General features: G+C 38.8%; 2 protein-coding genes across 7 annotated transcripts; both read left to right on the top strand.

Annotated features, from left to right (window-relative positions):
* The first annotated feature begins 2829 nt into the window (after positions 1–2829).
* arfip2b (ADP-ribosylation factor interacting protein 2b) lies at positions 2830–14993 on the top strand. 6 transcript variants are annotated; one of them, XM_025006325.2, is made up of 10 exons: positions 2830–2889; positions 5074–5185; positions 8184–8240; positions 9907–10015; positions 10523–10579; positions 12183–12298; positions 12464–12685; positions 12805–12962; positions 13960–14134; positions 14209–14993. In XM_025006325.2, exons 2-10 carry the CDS (start codon positions 5087–5089, stop codon positions 14362–14364), a joined length of 1149 nt encoding a protein of 382 aa, XP_024862093.1. In that variant the 5' UTR covers positions 2830–2889; positions 5074–5086; the 3' UTR covers positions 14365–14993. The 6 variants fall into 6 exon arrangements, with proteins under 6 accessions (XP_024862093.1, XP_037835029.1, XP_017273673.1 ...); XM_017418184.3 differs by having other exon boundaries at positions 2857–3133; XM_037979101.1 differs by lacking the exon at positions 8184–8240.
* Positions 14994–18397: 3404 nt separating this feature from the next.
* fhdc3 (FH2 domain containing 3) lies at positions 18398–25375 on the top strand (the record flags this gene model as incomplete). Its single annotated transcript, XM_017418009.3, has 11 exons — positions 18398–18844; positions 19157–19218; positions 20932–21034; positions 21693–21778; positions 21939–22039; positions 22510–22580; positions 22666–22773; positions 23466–23536; positions 23645–23762; positions 23863–24027; positions 24117–25375. Coding segments are annotated over 11 exons (2328 nt in total), but the record flags the coding sequence as incomplete, so codon positions are not given.
* Between the last annotated feature and the right edge of the window lie 562 nt (positions 25376–25937).

The raw sequence follows: 25937 nt of genomic DNA, 5'->3' as shown, positions 1-25937 counted from the left end.
TGCTACTTGTTTTTCTTTAAAATATAATTTTCTGTTTTATGTGAAAACACTTAGAACTGTAACTGATTTTCACAAGAATAGAAAATGGGTATTTTTTTCTCAAAAATCTACAATAATTAGAAAATAAGTCATTATCATAGTCAAGACACATTTGTGGTGACTGCAAAATTTTGAGTGGGACTGCCGCAGTTGTAGGTTATGGTCTGAATGGACAACACCAAACATGCAGTAGCAGCAACTTTAGGTAATTATAGTGCGTGTGATTATAATGTTTACATGTCTGCAAGCTATAAAACATTTTAGCTGCCTTTATGTTTTCTTAGGATAAAAAAGAAGACAAGAAACTGCACCAAACACAACCCCATGTTCACTGGGACAAGTAGTGATGGCACTAAAAAAGAGGGGAAGAAACAGCTGGAAAACTTAAGCACACTTGCATTAGTAAAATGTTCCCATATGGCATTTCCCACCACCTCCGAAAAAAAAAAAAAAGCCCACAAGAGTTTCTTTTGGCTGCACACTTAAATCAACTTCTTATTTATTCATTAATAAAACTCTTGTTCTTTTCCTGGTTTTCATTTCCCCTCCTCCAGAACTCCTGAAAACGACTGCGTAGTGGATTGAAACTTCACAGCCCATCAGTAATCACAGAGCTCACGGTCATACACTATATATTATTTGGTTTCTTTCATCAGATTGTCCCAATGATAATCTCCAGACGCACAAGGGAGGAAAGAATGGGTTTGAACTGCAATTTTCCTTAAAGTATAAATGAGTGCCTGAGCAGACAGAACTGTAGTACTTTGTTCTTTATCTTCAGTGAAAACACATTTTATGCACCATTCATTGAGGAAATGAATTATTTTATTCGAAACCTTATTAAAAACATATACAGTTGCAGTATTGTGCAAAAGTCTTGAGTCATCCTTCATTCTAATGCGTTTTTGTTTCCAAGAAGTTGGACTTTAGTGTAATCTTTAAAATCATCTTGCAATACTTCTTCAGGCTTCTAAAGGTCTTTCAGAGTTTCTCTTTAGACTTTGGCTACTTTTTTAAAATCATTTTGAATGATGAGCTGTTACTTCGTTTTGAATAATAATATTTGTTTTATTGCTTGATTTTATTTAAATGGGACAGTGCATATTAATAATTGTACAATGTTGTCGTAAATATACCAGATAAAGCAAAATGCTTATTTCCATCCGTAGTCCCATAAAACAAAAAACAAATAATAATTAACAAATAATGATTCAGATTTTTTTTGTTTTAACAAATAAAACAATGTGCAGTTTGGAAAACAACAATTCACAAACAGACAAAAAGTCAAAACTGTTGGAAATGGGAAAGGTAAATATCAAGAAGATATCATGGTAACATTATATTCTGGCACAAACACAAACTGTTTGGGAGAGTAATGCAACAACAAGGTGACAAAACAAATTTAAATGTGCTGTGACCAAATTTTAACAACAGTTAGAAGATGTTTAAATTAATAAAGAAATAAATAACACTTTTGTTTGAACCTAAAAGTGCAGATGCATTTGGATGTTTCAAACCACCTGAAAGAAAACAACACATTCATGCAACAAGACTGTGTGCATTGTTTTGGGTTATGAAGTGATTAAAAACAAAACCTTTGAGGATTCTAATTCTGATTAGTTCAAACCTTAGAATAAAAGTATAATAATCAGAAAAAAAAGAATATGAGACCATTCACCTGCCAGGAGTAAAAATACACTTCACTCAAAGTCAAATCTTTCAATCTTTGCTGCAACTGTGGAGGGTGACATTGTTGTCATATGCACCCACCTCTGCCATCCTGTGCCCCACGAAGGACTTATCTGCAGGAGATACTAAGCTTCTTCCACTTCAGCTCAGCGCTTAGTAAACGCTCCAAGTGAGTCTGAAAGTGCCCATTTATGCTGCCACTGCCACAAAAAAACCCCACCCAGAACATGGATGGTCTTTGCAGGATCTTGGCAAGATTTTCAGGTGTGTATGAAGAACACACCTAATTACATGTGACAGAGCATAATAAGTCAGGGAGGGTTTTGAGCATGGGAAAATTTCTATAATTAAGTCAATTAGCTGAGGCAGTCTTCTTGAATTGGGTTGACCCTAAATGTTAATCAGTTATAGATGTACATCCAATGATTACTTTCTGACAGCCTCATTAAAATTTGCTCAGCGGTTCATGAGATAATTTGCAGACAGACAGGCAGTGCTGGCTGCAACAGTTTAGGCCAGAGTTTGAAGCAAAGATGTTGCATTTTTGAGTATGACTCTTCGCTACTACCAAACCAAACCAAATTATCTGTAAATCTGTTAGCAATTTATGTCATGAACTATTGGACATATTTTAATGAAACTCTCCAAAATCAGGAGTTAGTCAACCCAATTCAAGATGACTGTTACAGCTAATCTACCTTTGCCAACACGAACATGGGCATAATTAACATAGAGATGTGGCTAAGGCAGCCATCTTTAATTAGAATGAAAAGCTGTGAGTAAGCATTTTAACCAAAATCTTATGAAAGCATCTTACATACTTAATATTTTTTACAATAAAACATATATTACAAACAGTTTTGAGTTTCAAACCAATTACCCTAGCAATCCAAACTGTTGACATGTTGGTCTTTTATTAAGCATAATCATTGGTCATATTGTGTAGTAGTAGTAGTAACTTATTATTAGAAAGATGATGTAAATTTTAAAAAAAATTAAAAGAAAAAGAAAAACTCTAGGTTTCAAGAAGTGTGACAATGAAGGTTGTACAGAGTGACACATCCTCCTGAGAATAGACGTTCTTTGGCTTGGTCTGAAAAAAAAAAAAAAAATGAGTCCACGGTGTCGTCAGTTCCGGACAGCGTTTCCTCTGGCTCCACGGTAAGAAGGAGCGAAATTATTTACGCAGGGTCCGAGTAAGGCGGTAGGAGTTAACCATTACCTTGAAATGTGATTCTGGTATTCTTAAACGCGAGCTTCCCTCTCTGGCTTTTCGTCCTCGGGGTGACAGTAAGCGCAGCAGTGTGCCCTCGGCGGAGCTTGGACTGGGATGCACTCCCGCTAGCTCGCTTGTTGTTAGCTTTTTGCGAAGAGCGCTGTTTTCACGACGGGACCAAAACACGCTGTAAGTCAACATGATTTTTTTCTGTCGCTGACCTTGTAATATTTAGGGTGCATTTAATAATTTGGCCTTTTTACGCTTGTTGCCCAGTCAAGCTGAGCCGGATTCCTCTTCGTATTTACAGACCAGTTTAACCAGCTTGTCAACAGCTGCTGCTCTGTCTGTGAACTGGAAGAAGGCCTTTTTTATTATTAAAGAAAGCATCACTTTCCCTTGAGACAAAAAAAAAAAAAAAAATCAATCTTACCACGTTACCATGCAAATAATATTAACATGGGTAAATTTTGCTTTTTAAATTATGTGTCACTGTGCGACAAAATAGAACTAGGGGGTAAAAAAAAGGTAACCTAAAGCCCACCTAAGCAGGTATCTGCACCTGAGGGGTGAGAACTTTGCACCTGTGCTGGTGCACCTGCCAGGGTTTCCAGTCATGCTGCCAGAGCCTAATGCTCTGTATTCTGCTTGGATGTATTTGTTATTTTTGCCAGACGAATCAGGTCCATTTCTTCTGACTTAGCCCATATTGTGGTCCCAATGAATGACACTTTTGAAGATTTGGTTTGGCAATGAGACAGTCAGTAACTCAAACTGATCTCTAGCCGATTCCACCAGGCATAAATGCTTTTAGGCTTGGAGGCAAAACACAAAGGCCACCTATAAACTTGCTATAAGTTCATACGTGGCACAGTTCCTAGGGTGTAGTAATTTCATTGAGCTCATTCATTGTTTGAAAAGACACGGCTTCTAAAGTCAACAGACTGGGCACGGCCAACTATGTGCTCTTAAGGGAGAAGCCTACCTAAATGAGGTCAGAGCCAGTGTAAACAAGCGGTCCCATTCCTTCAGGAGTACTGCACTTAGATTTAAAGTCAACATCTTGCCAGCTAGTGATCAAACCTGCTAGTAAACCATCCAAGAACAGCAGATAATTCACTTCTGTATTACGGATTTAACAAAGTTATACACAATTACTTGGGTATAATTTACATATACCTTGTTTTTTTTTATTTCTGCGCTACACAAAGTTATTTAAAAACTAGACTTAACATATTAAGCACTTATTCATTCACTTATTCTACTCATCAGTGAAAACATATTTGGAGATGTATATTGATTGCGTTACTTCATGTTAGTTTTTAGACATCCATCAGCTCTTTTCTTTCCCCACTATGTAGTGAAATGGTGTAAAACCATGTGCCTATTAATTGTTATGATTTAAGCTCAAATGACAAACAAATCAGAGATCACACTTCAGTGATTTGCAATTTTTATTATACTTATTTAACTAAACTGATCACGCTTTTGCAGCTGCTCGCCTACAATACCTGTGGCATGTCGGAGTTTTAGGGGGTCAGAGCTGATTGTTCTGTACTGTAGTTGTAATTATTTGTTTTTGTTTGTTTGTTTGTCTTTGCTTAGAGTTTCCGCACATGCTGGCATCTAACTGGATTTCATGTTTACCTTTTAAATAAAAATGTCTGTTCTAATGTAATGGTTGGAGATCAAGAAGACGAATGTGTTTGACCCGAATAATCAGACACCGTTGATGTGAACACCTTGCTGTCTTTCTCTTGTCAGGGTCTTTTTAGGGGAGTGGGGGCTGATTAAAAACGGCCCAGTGATTGAGCTTTAGAGTAGAGTGGCCACTTCACCACGAAAGCTCATTGTAGTGATTGTTTCTGTGTGTGTGTGTGTGTGTGTGTGTGGCACGTAGAGAGGCCATTCTGTGTGTTGTTTTTTATCCCGAGTACTAGCCTTGCTCTTTGAAAACCACCTCTGCGCTTGTTTGTGGTAATTATACTCCCATCTGCTGATTGATTTGGGTGTTTTCATTAAGCTCTGTGGTCTCTTCCTTTTATCCACGCCGTAATTGGGCCGCCACTGTTTTTCCTCACTTCTTATTCGTTTGGAGTTCCCATGCTCTTCGTCTTTGTGCCTCGCAGATAACTGTGCATTATGACGGACAGCGTTATGAGTAAAGCAGCCACAATGGAGATTCCTATCAACAGTAACGGCGACACGGGGGCACTGCAAGAAGACGACAGCCTTGAACAGGTGAGTCAGAGTTGGGTATCCGTTAACAGATTAGTGCTTGGAGAATAAATACTCTGCCTGATGTTCTGTTGACCTTTTACTGTCGTTGTGATGTTGAGATTTGTCATTGTTATGATATTGCGATGTTAATAATGTGTGATTTTATATATAGACCCAAATACTTTAACTGTTGCCATAGCAATTATTTAAATTATCATTTGAATCCTTATGTTATGCCTTTTAAAATATAGATATAGAATAGCTTAACCCAGCTGTAATTATTATGCATTTTAGAAAAATACATTTACTCTGAGTGCATCAAAGCTCTTATTGGTATATAAAGTGGGTCGTTAAGTTAAAAGTATTCCACTAAAAGGTGGTGAAAATTAAAGTGTTTGGATGCTGCCTGTGGTCTGAAGTCTACTTAAAAAATGACAAGAAAAGTTAGGTGTCTTAGGACAAATAGTTTTTTCTTTTGCTATTCTTCCTGCATGAAAAGAAGTGATTTGCATTTGCAAAGCATCTGGTTTTTCTCTACTGTTGCGTTTCACACATGCTCTTCACCACAAGACGCTATATGCTTGACATCTCTCTTTCAATAGAGTTTAAAACGTATCAATTGACTGTTAATGAGCTGTTGTTGATTTTTAAATGTATTTATTTTTTCTCTTCAGTCCTTGGTGTTAATTGTAGTTTCTGCCAAAACGTGTGATTTGAGTAGTTTGAGGTAGCAATTATAAATCTGTAGGTCTCACAGCTGTCACATGATCCGCTAAGTCTTCTTGTTCTTAACATACCATTCACACAACGGTCACAATAAAGACCTGGAGCTGTTCTCTTTAGCAGCAGTCTGTGTGCAGGGAGCATTAAAGGAGCCGGTCTCTAGCAGTTATTATTTTAGATATTACTTTAAACTTAAAGTAAACATCGTTTGTCTAGGTTTATACTTCAAGTCCTTGTATTTTATAGCATAGCTTGCTTGCTTTTCCACACCATCTGTCCTTCAGGGAGATCAGGTACTGTAGTCCAGCTGTCTCCTTAGGAACCACTTGTTCCTATCAACAGCTCTTGTTTCCTTACGTGTAAACATACAGACACATATCCAGTGCATTTAGTTAGCCTTAACAGTAAAAAATGAACCCAAAACACCAGAATATGAAATGTTGCCTTCGTAGTCAGATTGCTGCAGAAAGAAATAAGCACCTGTGGTTGTGTATTGTCACACAAGGGCAAAGAGACGCTGTTCACCAGGGCAGGAGATGAGCACACACGTTAACTGTATTATTTGGCGTTAGCTCCAGAAATGGCTGGTGTCGCAGAGTAACGATTGAGAAAAGATTGTTGATTTTCCTGCGTCTCTGGGCACGCCCTGTTGCACAAACAGACTAAAGATCCTGGAAGACGCATGGGCAGTTAATAAAGTTATTTGCTCACCAAACTGTGGGTCTGCTCAAGTGGTTTAAAAAAAAAAAGAAAAAAAGCCCCCCCCCCCCCCCCTTCAGCACATTATGACAAATATTTAACCATTTATGTGTGTGGCTACCTCATTTTGATAGCAGGGAGGTGTTCAGCTGCGCCGTTTTAGTTTTTTTTTAATGTTAAACAGTCGTCATGGCAACCTAGCAACTAGTCTGAAACTGGCAGTGCTTTGTCCTTGGATGGCAGCTCTCTGAAATCAGATTGATTCCTGTTGTGTAGAACTTAGTTTGAAGCTGAAGCAGTTTGTGTTAGTCATGCGCGGAGGGATGAAGATTGACAGGCTAAAGAGGAGAAATTGGTTTCAGATGTCGCAGCTTTGTGCACGTGTCAGTGTGGAGACGGTGACTGTCAGCTCGACGGTGACAGAAAAGAAGCTGACTGCCAGGATCGTTGTGAAATAACACTGACTGACTGCTGTTGACTCAGACAACAGCCTTTTAACATCATTTGGCTGTTTTGCTCGTACTGTTGAGCGAAAGATTGCAGTTCTTATTGCCAAGGAATAGGGAGCCATACGTATGAGCCTTCTTTTTTATGTTGTGTATCTTCTTTTTTTTTCTTTTTAGCAAACACTTTGTTTACACAATGTGTCCAAAGAAAAGTCTGTGTCAGCTTTTTTCCATATTGAACAGATGCCACAACATGAGGAAGATCTGTAAAACAAAGACATTCACGAACTGATTAAAAATGAAACAATTTTGGTTTATTCCAAATGTGTTTGATGGTTCATATCAATCTCTGCTAGTAGGTAAAACCTCCATTATTAGTTTATCTGTAGCAGCACTATTACATGTTAAAGTTTGAGTAAAACAGAAGCAACTCTGCATTTTGAGTTCATCAAGTAACAACAAATGTTTTGTTACGGTTTTTGTCTATGGTTGCCACAAACCCCGTCACAAATAAAACAAAAAATGCTTTTTTTAGAGACACTGGGGTTTGTCTACTGAGAACATTACTGAAGTGTATAAGGTCAGCCTAAAAGAACAACACTAACGGGATAGAAAGATCTGTTTTATACTGACCTAATTTTAAAAATACTGCCAGCCTTACAGATGATGACTGATCTGCTAACCGTACTCACATATTGACATGTCTTGTTGCAAAAGCGAACGAACCCATCTGCGATCAGCAGTCACAGCCTTTTTGTCTGATAATCAAACTTAAATGTTCATAGATTATTTTATGTTGATTACTTTTATGCAGTATTTATTTTTTTATTATGTTCAGTCTTGTGTAGTTTGGAGTTTGTATTCTAATTTTACAGACAGTGATGACTAAACTCCAGTGATGAATCGGTGATGGAAAGTAAAACACAACGATGACAGACTTAAAATCCCCGAGTTAAACCAGAAAAAGAGTCAAAGTCGATTCGCCGTGACATCAGTCATCGCTGCTCTCCATCTTCCATCACTGTTTTGTTGCATTCTTATTTCATGATTTGAGTCATGGACTTTTCTTTTTGTCTTTTTTTTTTTTTTTTACCTTTTTGTTTTCTTGTTGTTTTCTGTTGTTCGTCGACCCCATCCCTTCATCTCTGCAGGCTGCAAAGCTGCAGTGGAGCTTAGATGAGAAGGTAGAGAGCTCCAGAGGCACCAGGGTGAGCAGGCCATTTGTAGCATTTGCATTTGTGGTGTTGGTGTGTAGCGCTGCTTAGTGGTTTGACTGTTTAACTTCTCACTAATTGTCGTATAATAAATGGTAAATGTCTGTGCAGCTTACTGTGCTTCGTGTTCATCTTACCTCTTACTAACTGTTGAACGTCTCTCAGCAAACGGGTTTGAGCGACATCCTTTAATTGACTCATATTAACAAACCGGTTACAGCTGACACTGTAGCATAACGCTATGATTACATTTAATTATTAGGTTCAAAGTCATCTAATGTGTGTTGTTCTGACCGGGCTGGTGTGACCTACTTTCTGTGTGTGTGTGCACTTTAGTGATGTCTGAGTGTTATCCCTTAATCTCTCACGGGGCTGGGGCTACCGCAGCAAAAACTGGTGTCGTTTTACTAAACATCCCGTCGTACTAATGCTGTGGCGTTTGTGTCAATTTGCTTCATGCTGTTCTGATCTCACTGTTGGTGTTTTAGCTTATTAAAAAAAAAAAGAACTAAAGTGAAGGAAGAGAACTAAAGTGTTTGTTTACAGAAAGGAAATGGCTACATCCCTTCTGAAGCAATGTTTTGTAGTTTCCTTGTGCAATCTTACTGTAGTCTAATCCTCTAAGTCTTAAAAGTCTCACAGAGTGTGTACTACCACTTGCTTTAGTTTATGTTTTCTAAAGACTTGCGGTCAGGTTATTGAGTGTTTTGTGGGATGAAAAGGAAATAAACATGACTTGTTTTCAAGTGTTTTTAAGAATTAAAACATTCTGTTTTACACAAGAGAAATCTGCCCAAGTAAGAGATTTCTTACATGTAATACTTGAAATTGTCTTTAATTTCTGCCACTTGAATTGAAAGCCAATTATAAGAATATAATTATGATTTGTATTTTATACAGTTTTTGTCTCATTTAGGCTACTAAAGCCCCTTCTGGGAATGTGCAATGCAAGTTAGCCTAGGCTATAAATGTTATAGTGTAATGTATATTTGTTGATACTAAACACTTATCCCTACAAAAACAATAAATTAAATGATAAGTTAGATTTGGGAATGTACACAATGTTTGAAGCTACTTTTAAAAGGTAAGCTGTCAGTTTTCAGCATTAACTTTAATTCTCACGACAAGCAAAGATTCATTATAAAAACTAAATATTATAATGAATGAAAAAATAATCAATGCTCTGATGTCTTGTGATGTGGCAGCAGATATTCAGGTATTTTTGGAAAGTGGAAGAAGAACAAACAGGCATTTATTAGAGTAGGTTTAGATTTAAAGTGTCTTTCGAGCTCTGCAGAAAAGAGCCAGGTCCTATGGTGTTTAACATTAACAGGAGACTCAGTTTACTTTAGGTTAACTCCTGACTGAAACTTCTTTGTGTTTTCTGTCTTTCACACTCTGACGCTTAACCTTCTTAACATAGTAATGTTTGTTCCAATCAAGTTAACAGGTTTTTTACCCTTCATTTGCTCTAATTCTCGCAATTTCACACTTGGTGAAGTAGGACCGAGTCATAATTTTCCGTCGGCACTTTGAGCTTTACTTACGTTTGAAAAGCACTATATAATGAACTGAACTGAATATCCCTACTTCTGCCTAACCCTCAAAACCCCCTCTCCTTTTGTTATCGCTGTTCCTTCTGTATGGATTAACTTCATAGGATCTCCAGCAGGTGATGGTGTCGGGTCCCAACCTCAACGAGACCAGCATTGTTTCTGGAGGCTATGGAGGAACAGCAGAGGGGATTATTCCCACCAGCTCAATCAAAGGTGCAGTCTTTTCATTTGGCTTATTTCTACCATTGAATGCGTATATGAGGTAAAACGCTATTTTAAAAAAAAACAAAAAAAACAATAAGCGCTTGTCTAAAAGTGCTAGGTTTACTAGCATCACCTCTCGAACTGTGTTAAAACCCAAATGAGTCATTAAAGAGTTAACGCAAAGTGCTAGAAAAACGTCTCGACATGCAGAAGTATCTTATCGATGCTCCCAGAATCCATCCAGATGTTTTTAATCTGGCTGCTCAGAGATGTTTGGGTGGTAAAAAGGTGGACCTACTTCATGTTAGATGAGTGTTTGCTAATGTTACGGTTGATCTGTGTGCCAGTCCAACGGGTAAGCCAGTGTTCTGATGGCTTATCATGTCAGGAATTAAAGCCATCATACATCAGTTGTATCATATGTTGTCACACGTCGTTTCAGAGGGAAATCGCAGTAACTTTTACAACTTCTTTTTTGTTAATATGTATGCATTTTTGTCCACCTCTCTTCCTCAGGCCCTGCAGTGCACTACAATCCTGAGTTTAACAAAAGGATCCCTGTAACAGGATTAGGTGGCTTAGACCTAATTGTTATTGATATTTAGGAGCTTCTTTCCAAAATGTGAAGCAAAAACAAAGGATTGAATTTTGGTTTGTTACGTAATGTAACATTTTGTAAATAAAATTGTTAAAACGTGATATTTTTCAAATTTTAGTTCTGTTTTTGGTCCCTCCATGATGAATATGTAATTTTGGAAAACGCTCTCCGTATTCGGTGTTGTAATTTTAAATGACTGGGAGGAAGCTTGGCTCTGATTTTCAACCTGTTTGTCTTTTTCAGAGCAGAGGGGTGGAAAGATGTCTGCAGGCTGTCCTTTTTTCCCTTTACGTTTACTCAAACTCCTTGTTTCTGCCGCTTTGACTGGGTTTCTTGTGCTGTCGTTAATTGACATTTTTGTAAATAAGACAAGGTGAAATTTCAGGTGGTTTTGGGGGGGCATCCTAATTAAATCATGTTGGACCTGGCAGATATGAAAATGAAACGACTCCCCAGTTGTTTCTGCTTTGATCCAGCACATAATAAATATTTTCTATAATATAATGTTATATCCCCAAATATTACCAAGTGATTTTTGAAGATCTCGTCATTTACTCGTGGAGCTCCTCTGTTACCGTTTCCTTCTTTCTCACTGACGTTTGTTTCCACTTAGAGCAGCTGCTTTTATTGAATTAGAACCAACCAGAACTTGTGACCACCCTGAAATACTGTGACACTTCACCGCATGCTTCATTTGTGTCTAACCATTTAATGACAAGGTGTCTGATTTCACTTCTTTCTGCACTTATTTGTTTCATGAGTGTATGTCAAACCCTGCTAGTGTTTCTTACAAAGTTCCTTCAGTTTGTGGTTAGTTAAATGTTTATTTTTCTAAGGGGCTACACTCATTTTTTTTTTCTCATATTTTACAGGATAGCTCACTGGAGTGTTTTTCCAACCCTTTAACAACTAACATTTTATTTGTATCACAGTTTGAAGACTGTTTTTTTAAATAAATAATAAAATCAATAACAAATTTAGGATTTTTTGACACAATCTACCCCCCCCCCCCAATTTTTATTTCTTAGTTATTTTCATTATGTAGGCCTTACTAAGTTTTAGATCGCTGCAGATCAAACTGCGCTCATTATCCTCTCTTCTTCCTGTATTCTTCATTGATTGTCAGTTTTATTTTTGCCTGTCTCTGTTCGTCACTCTCCCCTCGCAGTTTCCTCCTAAACGTGCGTTTCATTCGGCATCACTTTATTTCTTGTACGTTTTGCTTCTTCCCCCCCCCATGTTTCCCCTGTCATCGATCTGCTTTTGTATACAGCTCTTTAAAGTAAATTGATGTCTACCCTAATGATGTGGTAGACACCCAATTTACACCACATTTCCTTTCAGCTTAATTCTCCAACTTTGTCTCCTAATGCATGTTTTACAGGCACTGAAGGCTTGGTTGGGGTTTAGAGGCTCAGCATTTCTATAGTTTTTCCTTGAACATAGGATTACTTAACCATAACTAGTAGTCAGACGTGTCTGTTTGGTCTCAGTTTAGCTGGGATCGACCTTGTTCTACCTAAAAGTTGAGCTGTGTTGTTTATTATGCTCCTGTGTTGCATTACTCATGTCTTTTAGGACCCAACATGCACCACAGCAGCAGCAGCTCCTCGGTGACGGCGGAGGAAACGACCCACGGTGTGGCTGTGGAGAAAATCGAGGCAATGAGGAAATGGAGTTTAAACACTTACAAGGTACCTGAGATGTGGTGATGCCATGTGAGAAACGCACTGATTTGATCATATTTATCTAATAATAAATATTTACTGAGTCACTTTTGTTTTGGGATTGTTTTTTTTAATGCTTTTATGAAGTTTAATGTAGTCACTGATTCTCATTTCTACGTTTTTCTGTTTCAGTGCACAAAACAGATGCTTTCCGAGCGTTTCGGTCGGGGTTCGAAGACTGTGGACCTCGAGCTGGAGGCTCAGATTGAGTTGTTGCGAGACACAAAAAGGAAATATGAAAACGTGCTGCGGCTGGCCAGAGCGCTGACCAATCACTTCTACAACATGGTGCAGACGCAGCACGCGCTAGGTGACACCTTTGCCGACCTGAGTCAGAAATCTCCGGAGTTACGGGTGAGATTTTGAAAATGTGTTCATTTGTTTTAAAGCCGTTGCTAACTGTGTTGGACTCCGTAAACGAATTCCACGTAATTAAATTTAGTAAAACACAATTTTTTTTCCCTTCTTCCCAGGATGAGTTTGGCTACAATGCAGAGACCCAGAAGCTGCTGTGTAAGAACGGGGAGACTTTACTTGGTGCCATTAACTTCTTTGTGTCGAGCATCAACACATTAGTCAATAAGACCATGGAGGACACCCTGATGACAGTCAAGATGTTCGAAAACGCGAGGTTAGCACATAAAAACCTGAGCTGTGGAAATGGGATCTAAATCCAACTTGGATGTGGTTTCAAATGGGAGGCAGATCAGATTTCAACAGACCTCTTACTGAAAACACTTCAGCTGCTCTAAAGGGATTTAAATGCTCTCCCGTGTGTCTTGTTACACATCGAGCACATCGAATCCAGACTGAACATATCTCTGTGGTGTTATCAGAATGCTGTGATTAACACTTTAGAGAGTAATCGTTTGTGGACAGACGCTAAAATAATCTGACCCGACAGACAGCTTCACAGAAAGAAGTTTTGATAAATTTGTCTGCAGTCTGAACACAGCCTAATAAAGTGGATAATTCCAGCGAGCGAACTGCTATAAATGTCACTAAGAAAACATTGAAGAGTATGAGCTTCTGTGATTGTGTGGTTGTTTTTTTTTTGCAGCAGTTTTCAAAGCTTGAAAATATATTAAAAAAAGAAAAACTGACAGCTTGGTGGTAGAAACAAACTAGCTAATTAAAAAGAGCATTGTTCTTTTTTTATGAGAACTAGAAACTTGTTTTGAATTATTCTCAGTATTCAATAACTGCTGATTAGCTGACAAACTGACCACACCAACATATAAAAAATGTCAACAATATTCTTAAAAAAAAAAACTAGAGTATACTGCCCTCATCTGGGGAAAAACAATATTGCATGGTTTGTTTTATTTTGTTGTAGTTGTACAAAACTAGGGAAATTATGGAGTAAGAATTATAATTGGTAATCTGTGGAACAGATTAATTTATCTGATTTGTGTATTTATAAAAACTCACCAACATTATCTGACTTCAGCCAAGCAAAGATGTCAACGAGACCAACAATCTGCCTTACACATAGTTGGACAATAATTCTTAAAAACAAATGATGAAAAACCATATTCCCACACTTGACAATGTTGGTGTGCTGTCTGTGTCCCTATCTTTCCCTAAATGTTAGTATTTTTCTCTGCTGTTTTTTTGTGCATGTGTAGACTGGAGTTTGATGCTTACCGGTCAGACCTTGAGGAACTGAGTCTGGGTCCGAGAGATGCTGTAGCCATGGCACGGATAGAGGCTGCTCAGCAGCAATATCAGGTTCATAAAGAGAAGTATGAACGTCTTCGCTCAGATGTTACCATTAAGCTGAAGTTTCTGGAGGAGAATAAGGTTAGTGTGCACCTTTGTTGTTTGCACAGCTGCAGAAGATCTGATCCCTGAACTGCCGTGCGTTTCTCTTCCAGGTGAAGGTAATGCACAAGCAGCTCCTCCTCTTCCATAATGCCATCTCGGCATACTTTGCTGGCAATCAGCAGCAGCTGGAGGAAACACTGAAGCAGTTTAACATAAAGCTGAGACCCCTGGGGGCCGACAAGCCCTCCTGGTTAGAAGAGCAATGAGAGATCCTGCAGGACTTCCTGCAGCCTTCTTCTCAGCCACCTACACCTGTTACCTGTTGAACCCCCCCCCAACTTACAGAGGACCACAACAGAGGGAAATGTGCAGTGACAACTGAGTGGATGAGGATATTTGGAGTTTTTGTGGCTCGTGGACTGGATTGCAGGGTTTGATTGGTTTATGAGCTAAATGCAGCAGAAAAAATGGAGTGGCCAGTTTTATGAACATCCAGGGGGGGACTTTTTTGTGCCTCTCTTCTTCCCAGCTTCCTTTTTCCAGTTTAACCTCTGTGCTGTGTTCTCGCTCTCATCTGCTTGTCTTAACCCTTTTACCTTTTACAACTCTATTTTGCTGCGTGAGCTTGTGTCAGTCATCGCACTCCTCAAGTTCAGAGATAATCTTTGCAACTCCATGCAGTTTAGTAACCGAGGTGGGTTGGGGGGGGGGGGTTAAACTATTAAAACACAGATTTAACTAATCAATACTTCATCACTCTTGCACTGTGCCTCTTTATTTATGAGCTAATATTCAAAAATGAAAAGATACCTGCTGGAGAAATGTTAAAATTAAAAAAAAAAAAAAAGTTTCCAACCATACATGAAGGGGGTTTGTATATTACACTAAAAGGAAATGTTCAAACAATGCAAAATTAATGTAATTTTAAAATCATTTACAAGCTTTTGTAGCTCAAAAAAACACACCTTGTTTACTTGTAATTTACCATCTCTCTTTTCTAAATATTTTACTTCAAGTCAGCTGTACTGTATGTTAGAGTGAAGGATCGTTTACTGTTGATGATATGTGACGGGGTTTTAGGCTGCAAAACACTACAGTTCACCACAGACTCTTAACCTGAAAATATCTTTGATTTTAGTCATATATGCAACAATCATTTAAGGAACACTGCCACAGCTTTCCAAAGTACTGGTCTGGGTCGTTGCTGTCTTTTATTTACCCAAAGAGATCTGTTTGTGATGTTAACTGGATGAGGATGTTTGTGTTGTTTACATGGACTGTTGAAGCATCATCGATCGGCTGTCTTTAAGATGAGTTTTAGTCAGGATCCATCGTGGTTTGATTCACTCTGTTAGGAAACTCTTAATGAACTGCATCAAATAGAAAAACATAACTTCTTTTTTTTCTTACATCCCCCTGACTACCAGGAAAATAAATATTGTCCGATCACATTGTTAAATTCCCCAATCTTTGTATTTTAATTAGCCTCACTCCTTCACATTTAATATAACTAAAAAAGTCCTAAATGTCCTCTGTGTTTAGCAAAAGGTGTTAATTCAGTAGTATGCAGTGGGTGGGAGATATTCAGGTTTATAGATGTGACAAATGTGAACTACTGGTAGTCAGGAGGATATGTGTGAGACTTTTTTTTTTTTTTTTTTCAAATTTATCATGTTTAACATCGAGGATCCCAACTTCCAGTCTCTCAGAAGCAGGCTATGGTTGAATCTTTTTACACTGAATACTGTACCTATCTCCTATTACTAATTTTAATATTTTAGCCTAAAATCTTGTAGTTTATTAATCCGGGAGTGTCATAGCACTAATAATTTTAGTAGATAATCGGTGGTGATTGACGATTAAAATCGTGTTACCAAAAAATATTTGGCATTAGTACAGAGGTAATATTTCATTTTTATTTGTCACTATATTTATGTTGTTCACATTGTGTTCATCTGTTCAGATCAACAGTTTCCTCACTTAAAGCTATTTAGTTCTGACTTTTTTTTTTAAGATGACAACAAAGTAAGAAGAAAAGATACCTCACAATGACCAAATCTGACTGACCTACTCCAAAAAGTAATTGACTGAGAGTTGTTTTTAGTCCCTAGTGTCAAACTTCTGAAGTCAAATGAAAAGAAGTCAGTATACTGAATGTTTAACTATGCGATCAGTTAACGGTTGGGTCAGTCTTACTGCTTCGTGTCTCTGTATTTGCATAGCAGGTGGCGATCCAAACGTTCAGATACGTGTGCTTGCACTAAAGCTCAACTCTTCTGCAGCTTGCATGGACTGGCATACTGTCACGTTGTCAGCATCTAGACCTAAATGTTATAACTGGCTGAAGTGGAAAATAAAACTTGAGTTTTCTTGTCACGTGGCACCTTTTAAGGACAGCGATAAATATAAAAAGATGTGTTCGATTTGGCTGAAAAAGAAAGGCTTTTTACCACGATTTACTGGCCAGCTCCTGGTCTGCTTGACTATCACAAAGCAATATCAACAAAATGTGATTCCTACTTTTCCTGACTCGTCCGTTTTAAATTCCTTACCCAACATTGAAATGAATTGCAATACATTCTCATTTTATTTTGTTCCATATCTGTAAAAACTCTAACGCGTTAAGAAAAAGACCTGATAAATATTTGAAGTCATTCTTACAGAGGTCTTTATTGTTGCCAAGAGAGAGTGTGATTTCTAAAATGATATATTTTATTTGTGTACAATCAAATGTTTTCTAGACTGAGCTGATATGTTCTATATGAGTGCATATAAGGTATTTATGATGTAAAAAAAAACAAAACAAAAAGAAGTTGTCATGTCATGGATACTCTGCCTTCAATCGTCATTCACCTGAAAAATTCCATCTGAATTAAAAGTACACATTTTGAAATAATCTTCTTGTATAGTTTGCTTTTCTTTAAAACATTTGTGCTCCATTATGCTTTTTCCTACATAAAGACAAGAAATTGTCTAGATTTAGTCAAATTTAGCAAAAGTAATTGTTCATTCATACTTGTTTTTCTAATTAATAGGATCCAAGATGTATGAATTGCATTGAATTTATCTGCATGTTTTAAAAAGCATCACATCATCAAACAAAAACTCAAAAAAGAAGTGCTAAAAAGAGCTTTCTTCAAAAAAGTAATAAAAAAATTGGCAATGTAGACTGGATTGAGATGGATGAAGGGGCACATATATATATCTATATCTATATATAGATATATCTATCCTTTTTATTTGTTTTATTTATTTATTTTGGTTCTTGATTACCCAATATCTTTTAACAGGTGTTTTAACAAATGTTCTTTCCCTTTAACTGGCTGATTTGTGGTATTACGCATGCGCCTTCAGACCACCGGCCTCTTCCGGAAAGGGGCGTGTCCTGTCGCAGAGCCGTCTTGTATCTGATTGGTGCGGCTGCTGTTTGAGAGACACACCGACCATGGCTGTCTGCAGGAGGACGACGCCAGGCTGGAGAGCCAAGCCTTAAAAATATTTCGTAAGTAAAATAAAATAATATAAAAAAAGAATTTGATACGAATATGACCATTTTTGGCTGAGCAGCCGCCGAATATTTTAGTGAGTACGTTAAGTTGTGGAAAAGTTGGTAAAAGTTTGAACCCTTGGGGTGATAATATTTTGCTGCCCGTTTTGTTATATTTTAACAAAACAAACCGCATATGACAAACTTTATGTTAACAAACCAATAATGAGACTACAGCTCATATTATTGTTTTAGTTTGGAAAGTTGTATTTCCTCCTTTTTTCCTCTTCATTTTTTTGAAGGTTCCCTGTTTGTATGGCAGCAAATTATGTTGAAACAAATGTTTACTGTTTTGCTTCCATTTATGCCCACTTCCCCAGTTGTGTTTAATAAGTTAAACCAAAAACTATCTTTGAAGAGATGCAATACTTTTTACTTTGCCTAAGAAAGCACTAAAAGTGATGTTTTTAGTTTAAAGAAGAGGAAGTAAGACACTAAAGATGTCTAAAATACACTTTTATTTCAGTGAATTTCAGTTTTAAGTAAGTTTTCCTCAAGTGTGATCATCTAAATTGTTTTTTTTTTTTTTCATTGCAAAATATGTTTGGATTGTGTTAGCAGTGAAGTAAAGCCAACATCCTTGATGGTTTATTTCAAACACCTGGTTCCAGGCACCGATACTTAACTGATCATATGTTCTTGTCTAACTTACAGTAGTTTTTGATGAATTTGCTGGTTCTCCTCAGATCTCAGCGTTGAGCAGCTGGAAGCTTTGGCTTCGAGACAAAGATGGAGGGAAGGCTGATTTTTAAATCGGCTTCTGCTCTCGACTGTTCACCTCAGGACACTTCCTCCCCGCTGCCGCTGGATGCTCGAGAAGATTCTTATCTCCAAGCATCTCCTTTGGCCCCTGCCGTAGATGTTACAGCTGTGCCACCTCCTCCTCCCCCTCTTCTACCTCCACCTCCCCCCCCCCNCCTCCTCCTGTCCCCCCTCAGCTTCCTCCCACTCCGTTCGGCGCCCGCGATGTCCAGAGACGGTCCATGAAGAAGCTGAACTGGGACACCATTCCCAGCCATCACGTGGTGGGGAAGCTGAACGTGTGGACGTCCCAGAGGCCTCAGAGGGACCTGGTGCTGGACATTCGAACCATGGAGGAGCTATTCAGTCACATCGACAAACGAGCGTCGATACGCGGTTCAAGAGGCGTGGGTGTGAGGAAGAGCAACAGCGTGGAGCTCAGCGCACAGGAGGCTCAGGTAACAAATAATATTGGACATAAAACTTGCTTACCAGTAAAGGGTTTATAATTTTTATGAGCATGTGAACAGACTGAAATAAAAACAAAATAAAAGAGAAGTAGTAAGCACACAGGTAGGAACTGATATTTTTAAAAGTTCCTCACTGGACCATTTATCAGTGAGGAACTGCCTAAATAAAATTGATTTAATGGTTTCTCAGCTTCCTGAGAATTTTCTGGGCTTGTCTCGTCATTTGAATATGACTGCAGTGGTGTGAAGCAGTTCTTTGGGCTGATGACTCCTGTTGTTTATTTGTTTTCTTGTCTTCAGGCCACAATTCTGGACTCGAAGAGAAGCATGAACGTCGGGATCTTCCTGAGACATTTCAAGAGGTAATGATATGGATGAATCAGTATAATTAAAAAAAAAAAAAGATTTGAATAACACCATTAAAAAAAAAAACTCTAGCACAGTAAGTGCAGAACAGGATGCACAATAAAAACTAAAGTGAAGTGAGATCAGAGTTAGATGCATTTATGTTGCACCCTTCTGCTGTTAATCTTTATCCAGCAGGAGGCTTTTTATCTCAGCCTAACAGGCAAATGAATGAAAATCCCTTCCGAAACAGTATTTAGCAGCTGTATTTATTTTTTTGCCCCCCCAATTTACACCTCACTTTGTTATTACTTGTGGAAAAAAGGCATTCTAGCTGAGCAGAGTCTTGGTACAGGAGGGTGTACTCAGTGGCTTTGAAGCAAAGTAATGGGTGTCTGAGTTCCTGTCTCTTTTTCCAGTTCAGGTTTGTCTTTTATGATGATGTTGAAGGGATAAGTTCAAGTCACTGAGCAGTCAGTGCTGCTGGTTTTGAAGAGGTGTTGTTAAAAGTGTGATTTTTCTGACTTTTCATGCTATGGTTCCCCTGATGTAATCCTCATTTAGAGATTAGTTAGTGGGATTGTAGTCACAAGCAGTTTAGATTAGCTTCAGACTTTGTGAAACAAACACAAGTCTGGGGAGCCACTTATTTAAAACTCTTGTTTCAAGGTTGTCTGGTGAACTAATACAGAAATACGCTGTTTGTAACTCTGTCGTTTGGGAAACACTCAACAGAGCCTTGTTTCCACTCCCACCATCATCAATGTAAAAAAAAAAAAAAAATGTTACTTTTATATGCAAAACTGTGACTTACCATCATCACAGAACTGTCTTTCGGCTAACTGAGGTTATAGTGAGATGCACTTTACAAAGTGTTTTTAATTAGGGATGTTAAAGAAAAGCTCTCTGTCGTCTCGTTTAAAGCCTGCCTGGACGTGCTGCTTTTTAAAGTCCTGATTGGAGAACTTTTTGAGTTCTCGCACAATCGTGATTTAGAAAGCAAGGAAAACCCAACAACTTTACAACTGAAGCTTGATCTAGCTTAAAGTTCAGTAGCAAATATAATCATTAACTCCTCTTACATTTGTTTTTAAACCGTTTGAGACAGCCCGCGTCACCTTTTTATTATGATAATGTGACATTCTGTCCGATGTCCACTCACCTCTTGCTTTGAATACCAAATTTTCCTCTCATTGCTCATCTGCCCTAAAAGCACAGTAATGATGGCTGCTTCATTATCTCTGTTAAACAGAAACTGAGTCGGCTGCTGTGGGGTAGCGGCTTTAAAACGGTGTTTGAATGCGTTTTATTGTGTGCCGGACATTGCACAGATACATTAAAATAGTCTGACATGCTAATCTGTCAGTAGGTTTTTATGCACCACCATTACTCAGTTAAGCTCAGTTATCACAATAAGTGCAAATGAAATTTCAGGATCATACTTGGATCAAAGTGAAAGACCTCTTGCAGATTTAAAAACAAATTTCCAACTTTTTTTATATTTGTTTTAAGAGCTGGAATGTTGTCATTCACGAGTCAAGACTTTTGACATTATTGCACAGTAGGTGGTTTCCAACCAACGCAAAAATTGAAGCAAGAACTTCCTCAAAACCTCCAGTGATCTGCTTAATTAGCATTATGATGTTTGATAAGTAATGTCCATTGTGATGGCAATTAATGTGGCACAAGCATATACCATATTCCCTCTGGTCTTCTGTCTCCCTCTGCAGGCCCGTGACACAAATAATAGAAGACATTCATCAAGGAAACTGGCTCCGGTTTGAAACGGGAAAACTTAAAGAGCTTTGTAAACTGCTGCCAGAAGAAAGTGAGGTAACATTTGCTCTGGTCTGCTCTGAGTTTAGCTTTTATTTATTTATATATATATATATACACAATAATCATTTCAGATGTATTTCAGATTAAAATGACAAGACCAGCTATGTTGAAATTTGATAAACTCATCTCCAGATATTTAATTCACAAAGTTGCACCAGTTTCCCTACTTTCTAAAGGAGCCTGAGGTGGCAAATAAGGCAGCAACATGTTTTTTTCCGACCAGTAGAGGGAGGATTTGAAGGATGCATGAATCTCAACACAAAACCTTTTTGTATTTTGTTTTTTTTCTTTGCTGCAAAGAGTGCACTTTCAGCTGACAGCAGTGGGCAGCAATCATGTCAACGAAACAGGGAACCAGGGAAATAAAACCCTGCTCTATGATTGTTTAACAGTAGGTGCATTTTAATAAGAAAGGGTTCATATTAGGAAGAACCCTGCAGAAGTGATAACATTTCCAAAAATAATGCTGTTTCTGGGTAATTTCAAACTGCATCCCAGCTTATAACCAGAAAATGTTGTTTTTGGTCGAGCCCTCCTGCGAGCTACTGCCTGACCTGACTACCAAGTAAAGCTCGGGGACACCAGCATTCAGTTTCTTGTTATATAACGCAAACCGGCTGTTTGTTAAGCCACGCTTTTTGTCAATCTGTAGCTGAAGCAGCTGCTGTCGTTCAGGGGCAACCTCTCCGCGTTACCCGAGGCCGACCAGTTCATGGTGAAACTCGTCAAAGTGCCGGGGTGAGTCATTCAGTGTCGCGTCACCTTAAGTTACCTCAAAAAAGTCAGTGTTCTCAAAACGGTTTCCCTCGAATTCTTACATTTCCAGTATTTAATGAAAATGATATCACTATTATTGACAGTGCAGTATTAAAATATTTGTTTGTCCTGCCCTTTTTAGCTACGAGGAACAACTGAAAGCCATGGTTCTGAGGGAGGAGTTCTTTCCTCTTATGGAGGAAGTGAAGAACGCTATTACTGTCATGACCAAAGCAGCTAATGGTAACGTTTCAGTTCCACCCATCCAGCTGGTAACAAGTCCAGTTTCCGTCACTTTTACACTGCTCCCTTTTCTCCTGAAGATGACATTTAAAGGGACTGTTTAGATCTTTTGAAGTGGGCTTCTGTAAAAGGTTATGAACAACTTATTTTTAACAGCATCAGATTGCAGAAATGGCTTGTCAATCCAGTCATAGTTAAACTCAAACGAGACAAGATGCTGCCATTTTAAAACAACTCCAATCTTGAAAAAAAGACAAAAAAAGTCATAACAGTTTGTGTAAAGACACTTACAAACCTTTACATCACTGTCCTGTTCCAATTACACAGTTATGGACATGGAAATCTATGGTTATTTGCAAGTGGAAATGGCAACAGCAATAATTCACTATTTTTCTACCGAACCTCAGTTCAAAGGATCTGAACTATCCTTTTAAGGTCCTGATTCTCCCGCTTTTCTTCTCTCTCCTTAGAGCTACTGGACTGCGATGACCTCCATTCTGTGATACGACTGGTCCTAAAAGCTGGGAATTATATGAATGCTGTTGGTATTTTTTATTATTATTATTATGGTCTTTGTGCTTTTAACTCTGCCGCTGTTAAACTCTTTCAAATGATTTCCTCCTCAGGGTGGTTACAGCGCTAATGCCATCGGCTTTAGGATGACCTCCCTTCTCAAGCTGGCAGACACCAAAGCCAACAAGCCCGGCATGAACCTCATGCACTATGTTGCCAAAGTGAGACGCACCGCTGAGATAGGAAACATTTAGTTAGAGCAAACAGTCTGTTTTTATTTTCCTATTCTGTTTTTACACATTTTCTTTAAAAATGGATGACACTATTCTTTTTTATTTTTCTGGACGTTCTTTGCCGCCTACTTCTGCACGCATTTTGCAATTTTAACCATTCATGTATCAAAACGTTAAGCTTATTCAGAGTGCTGTGACTTTTGGTTTTTGTAACTTTTATACTTTTCTAAATATTTTACTTTAATTAGAAATATTTTCCCCATTAAAATACATTCTCTTCTTTTAAAAAGTTTCTCTTTTGAAATCCGCTTCAGCACACTCCTTTATTTTTCTTGTTAAACTACTTTTAACCTCAAGCTAGCCTTTTTCTTTTCTTTTTAGTTAAAAACTTAAAGTACCTAGCCTTTTTGCTAATGATTTTTGCTTTTGCTGCTTTCAGCTTTGTTTAGCTCATTTTAGCTTTTAGTTAATGTTCTGCTTTCTTAGCTGTAACAACTCGGGCTCAGCTTCTTCAACAAATTTCAGCAAAATCCTTTAGCCAGCATTCACATTGCATCTTTACATAAAACTCAGTTTCTGGAGTTCAAAAACTGTAGTCTGTTTTTTCTATCTTGATGACGTTACATTTGTAATGTTACTTATTTATTCTTCAACTGTTAATTACTTTCTTTTATCCACAGCAAGCAGAAGAAATTGACAAAGAGTTGCTGATGTTTCCCAACCAGCTTTATCACATCGGGAAGGCATCCAGGTGGTTACCTTTAAGCACTTTAAATGTTGATGTAGAAGTCTGAAATCTGATCTGATCAATTTAGAAGAAATTTGGAGTCACAGTTATTTTGTCTACATATTGCTACAGGATCTGTAAAGACGATATAATCGCAGACTTTGAGCTGGAAGTGCAGAGGATTAAAGAAGTGAAGTCGTTTGGCAGCACACATCCTGGCCTCTTTCGACAAATAGAGCAGTTCCTTAAGGTGAACATTTTCTCATCAGAATCCTCAAATTTTCAAAATTACTAATGCAAATTGTCGGTAGCTCCTTGCTGTACAATCCTTGCGTATTTCCTCATGTCAGAGGGCTGAGGCCAAGCTTGCATGTGTGGAGACGTCTCTTCAGGAGCTGAATGATCTGAGCTGTGCTGTTGCCGAGTACTTCTGTGAAGACCCAGCTGCCTTTAAACTGGAGGAGTGCTGCTCCATCTTTCACTCCTTTTGTAAGAGGTTTGACACGGCTGTACGGGTAAGATTACAGTTAACAACAGTATATTATTTCTAATCGTCTTCTGCAATGTTGCTTTTATAATGTATTCTGTTTCTACGCTGCTGCAGGAGAACAGAGAGCGAGAGGCAGCTGAACAGAAAATCAAGCAGAAGGAGAGCATGCGGATAGCAGCCAAACGCCGCTCCACGGCGTCGTTTTCAGGCCCCGAGCCAAACGATGACCCCTCTTGCTTGGAGTCGGCCCTGCACAACCTCCTTTCCAAAGCCCCAGACAGTTTAGTCAGAAGCAAGAAAAACCTACAGCCCTCAGCTGAAGGATCGCTTTCTGAATACGACTCTGACAAAGCAGTGGCTACAACCCCCTGTACAAGTCGAGGGAGTCCTGAGAAGAAACATCCAAAACTGCGGGAAGAAGACGAGCAAATGGAGAAAATGGAAAGCAAAGAAGTTGAGAAAATGCGCAAGATAACTTGGAAGGTGCTTCAATACCAAAATGGCAAAAACTTCCGCGGCGGTGACAGTGTTTCAAGCAGTCCTTGTTCAGAACAAGAGAACTCTCGTACCCCGAGTACCCCTCGAAGCAGAGATTACTTCTTCTCCAGCGATGGGAAACTTGGCTCCCCCTGGACTATTCTCAGCCCCGTCGCTCATTCCCGGAAAAACAGACAACCGGGTTCGTGCAGAACTTCATCAACATCTAGTGAAGAGTATGCCTACGACGGCGTCTGGGAGACCGACGAGAACAGTTCCCTGTTCAACGCCTGCAGTCGAGAAAGCCCGTCTCCATCCGCGGGGTCTGCGTCTCTTCCCGAGTGCCTCCGTCAGAGAGCTTTGTCCCAGCATCCGCTCCTCAGGTCTGCCTCCGTGGACGAAACGTCGCAATCCCCTGCAGCTGGCTTTCACCTGGGATGCTTGTTCCAGAGGAGCGAATCTCAAAGGTCCAACTCTTCCAGCTCAAGGACGGCAAGCATGAAAGAAGAAGGGACACGCGGCGGGATGGGGGGCCGCGCAGACGGCAGGTTTCTGTCCTTCTTCAAACGCATCGGAGGCAGAAGTAAGCAGGGCGACCTGGAGGAGCACAGCTTCAGAGGATCTGATACTTGACTGAACATTTTAGAGACCGAGACTAAGCTTTGTCCGTCTTTTTGTGTGTGCGTTTTAAATGGCTAAAAGTAGCCTTTTTTTAATGTTTGTACTTTTAAGTCCTTTATTTCTACCCTTTAGTGGAAACGAGGCAATCGTGGACTTGCTTTGAACACTGAGGGTATAGATGATGGTTAAACCACATCCAAAAATCCCTGCAGCTGTCTTTGGTTTTTGTCTTTTTTTTTTACACAATAAAAAGTGATATTCTACCTGTTTTTTTTTTTTTGTTGTTGTTTTTCTTTTAGAAGATTGCTTCTGTAATCGTGGTCACACACACGTAACGTTTACGGGTCACTTTTCAGATCGAAACGTCTCCCCTCTCGTGACGAGCTCCTCGAACGTCTGCCAGGTGCTAATGTCTCCTCACGCCTGCTCAGATTCCACTTCCTGCTTTTCACTTCATCCATTATTTCTTCTTGCTAAAAGCTTGACTCGAGGAATCGTGCCAAAACGTTGACACTTTTTGAGCTTTTTGACACCTGCAAGGCAACCAGAAAGCAAGTGTGTTTTAATTTACAGATTAAAACAAAACGTATCTCAAGTAGCTAAAATGTTTAGCAGGGGTACTGCTGTGTTACTTGGGTAACTTATTCTGTTTACAGCTATTTGATTTAAGCTCTTGTCGGGTAATGAAACTCTTGAACAAACAGCCTTTCTGGCTGTCCTGTTCCTCCCACATTCATCTAAATGCCGTGTAGGGACATTTGCAGTTGGCTGGCATTTTAAATCAGTGAATAGAATTAAAAGAAGGAAGTTTTTTCCGAAGATTTTGGCAGCCTTTTA

The sequence above is a fragment of the Kryptolebias marmoratus genome, linkage group LG13, assembly GCF_001649575.2.
Source record: "Kryptolebias marmoratus isolate JLee-2015 linkage group LG13, ASM164957v2, whole genome shotgun sequence".
Taxonomy (NCBI): Eukaryota; Metazoa; Chordata; class Actinopteri; order Cyprinodontiformes; family Rivulidae; genus Kryptolebias; species Kryptolebias marmoratus.
Note: the sequence above shows the minus strand (reverse complement) of the source record. Positions and strands in the feature narration are given on the sequence as shown.

Coding starts and splice junctions, on each gene's coding strand:
- arfip2b (XM_025006325.2), top strand. CDS start 5,087: ATGACGGACAGCGTTATGAGTAAAGCAGCCACAATGGAGATTCCTATC. Junction 12,686..12,804: donor AGAAATCTCCGGAGTTACGG/GTGAGATTTTGA, acceptor CCTTCTTCCCAG/GATGAGTTTGGCTACAATGC. Junction 12,963..13,959: donor AAGATGTTCGAAAACGCGAG/GTTAGCACATAA, acceptor GTGCATGTGTAG/ACTGGAGTTTGATGCTTACC.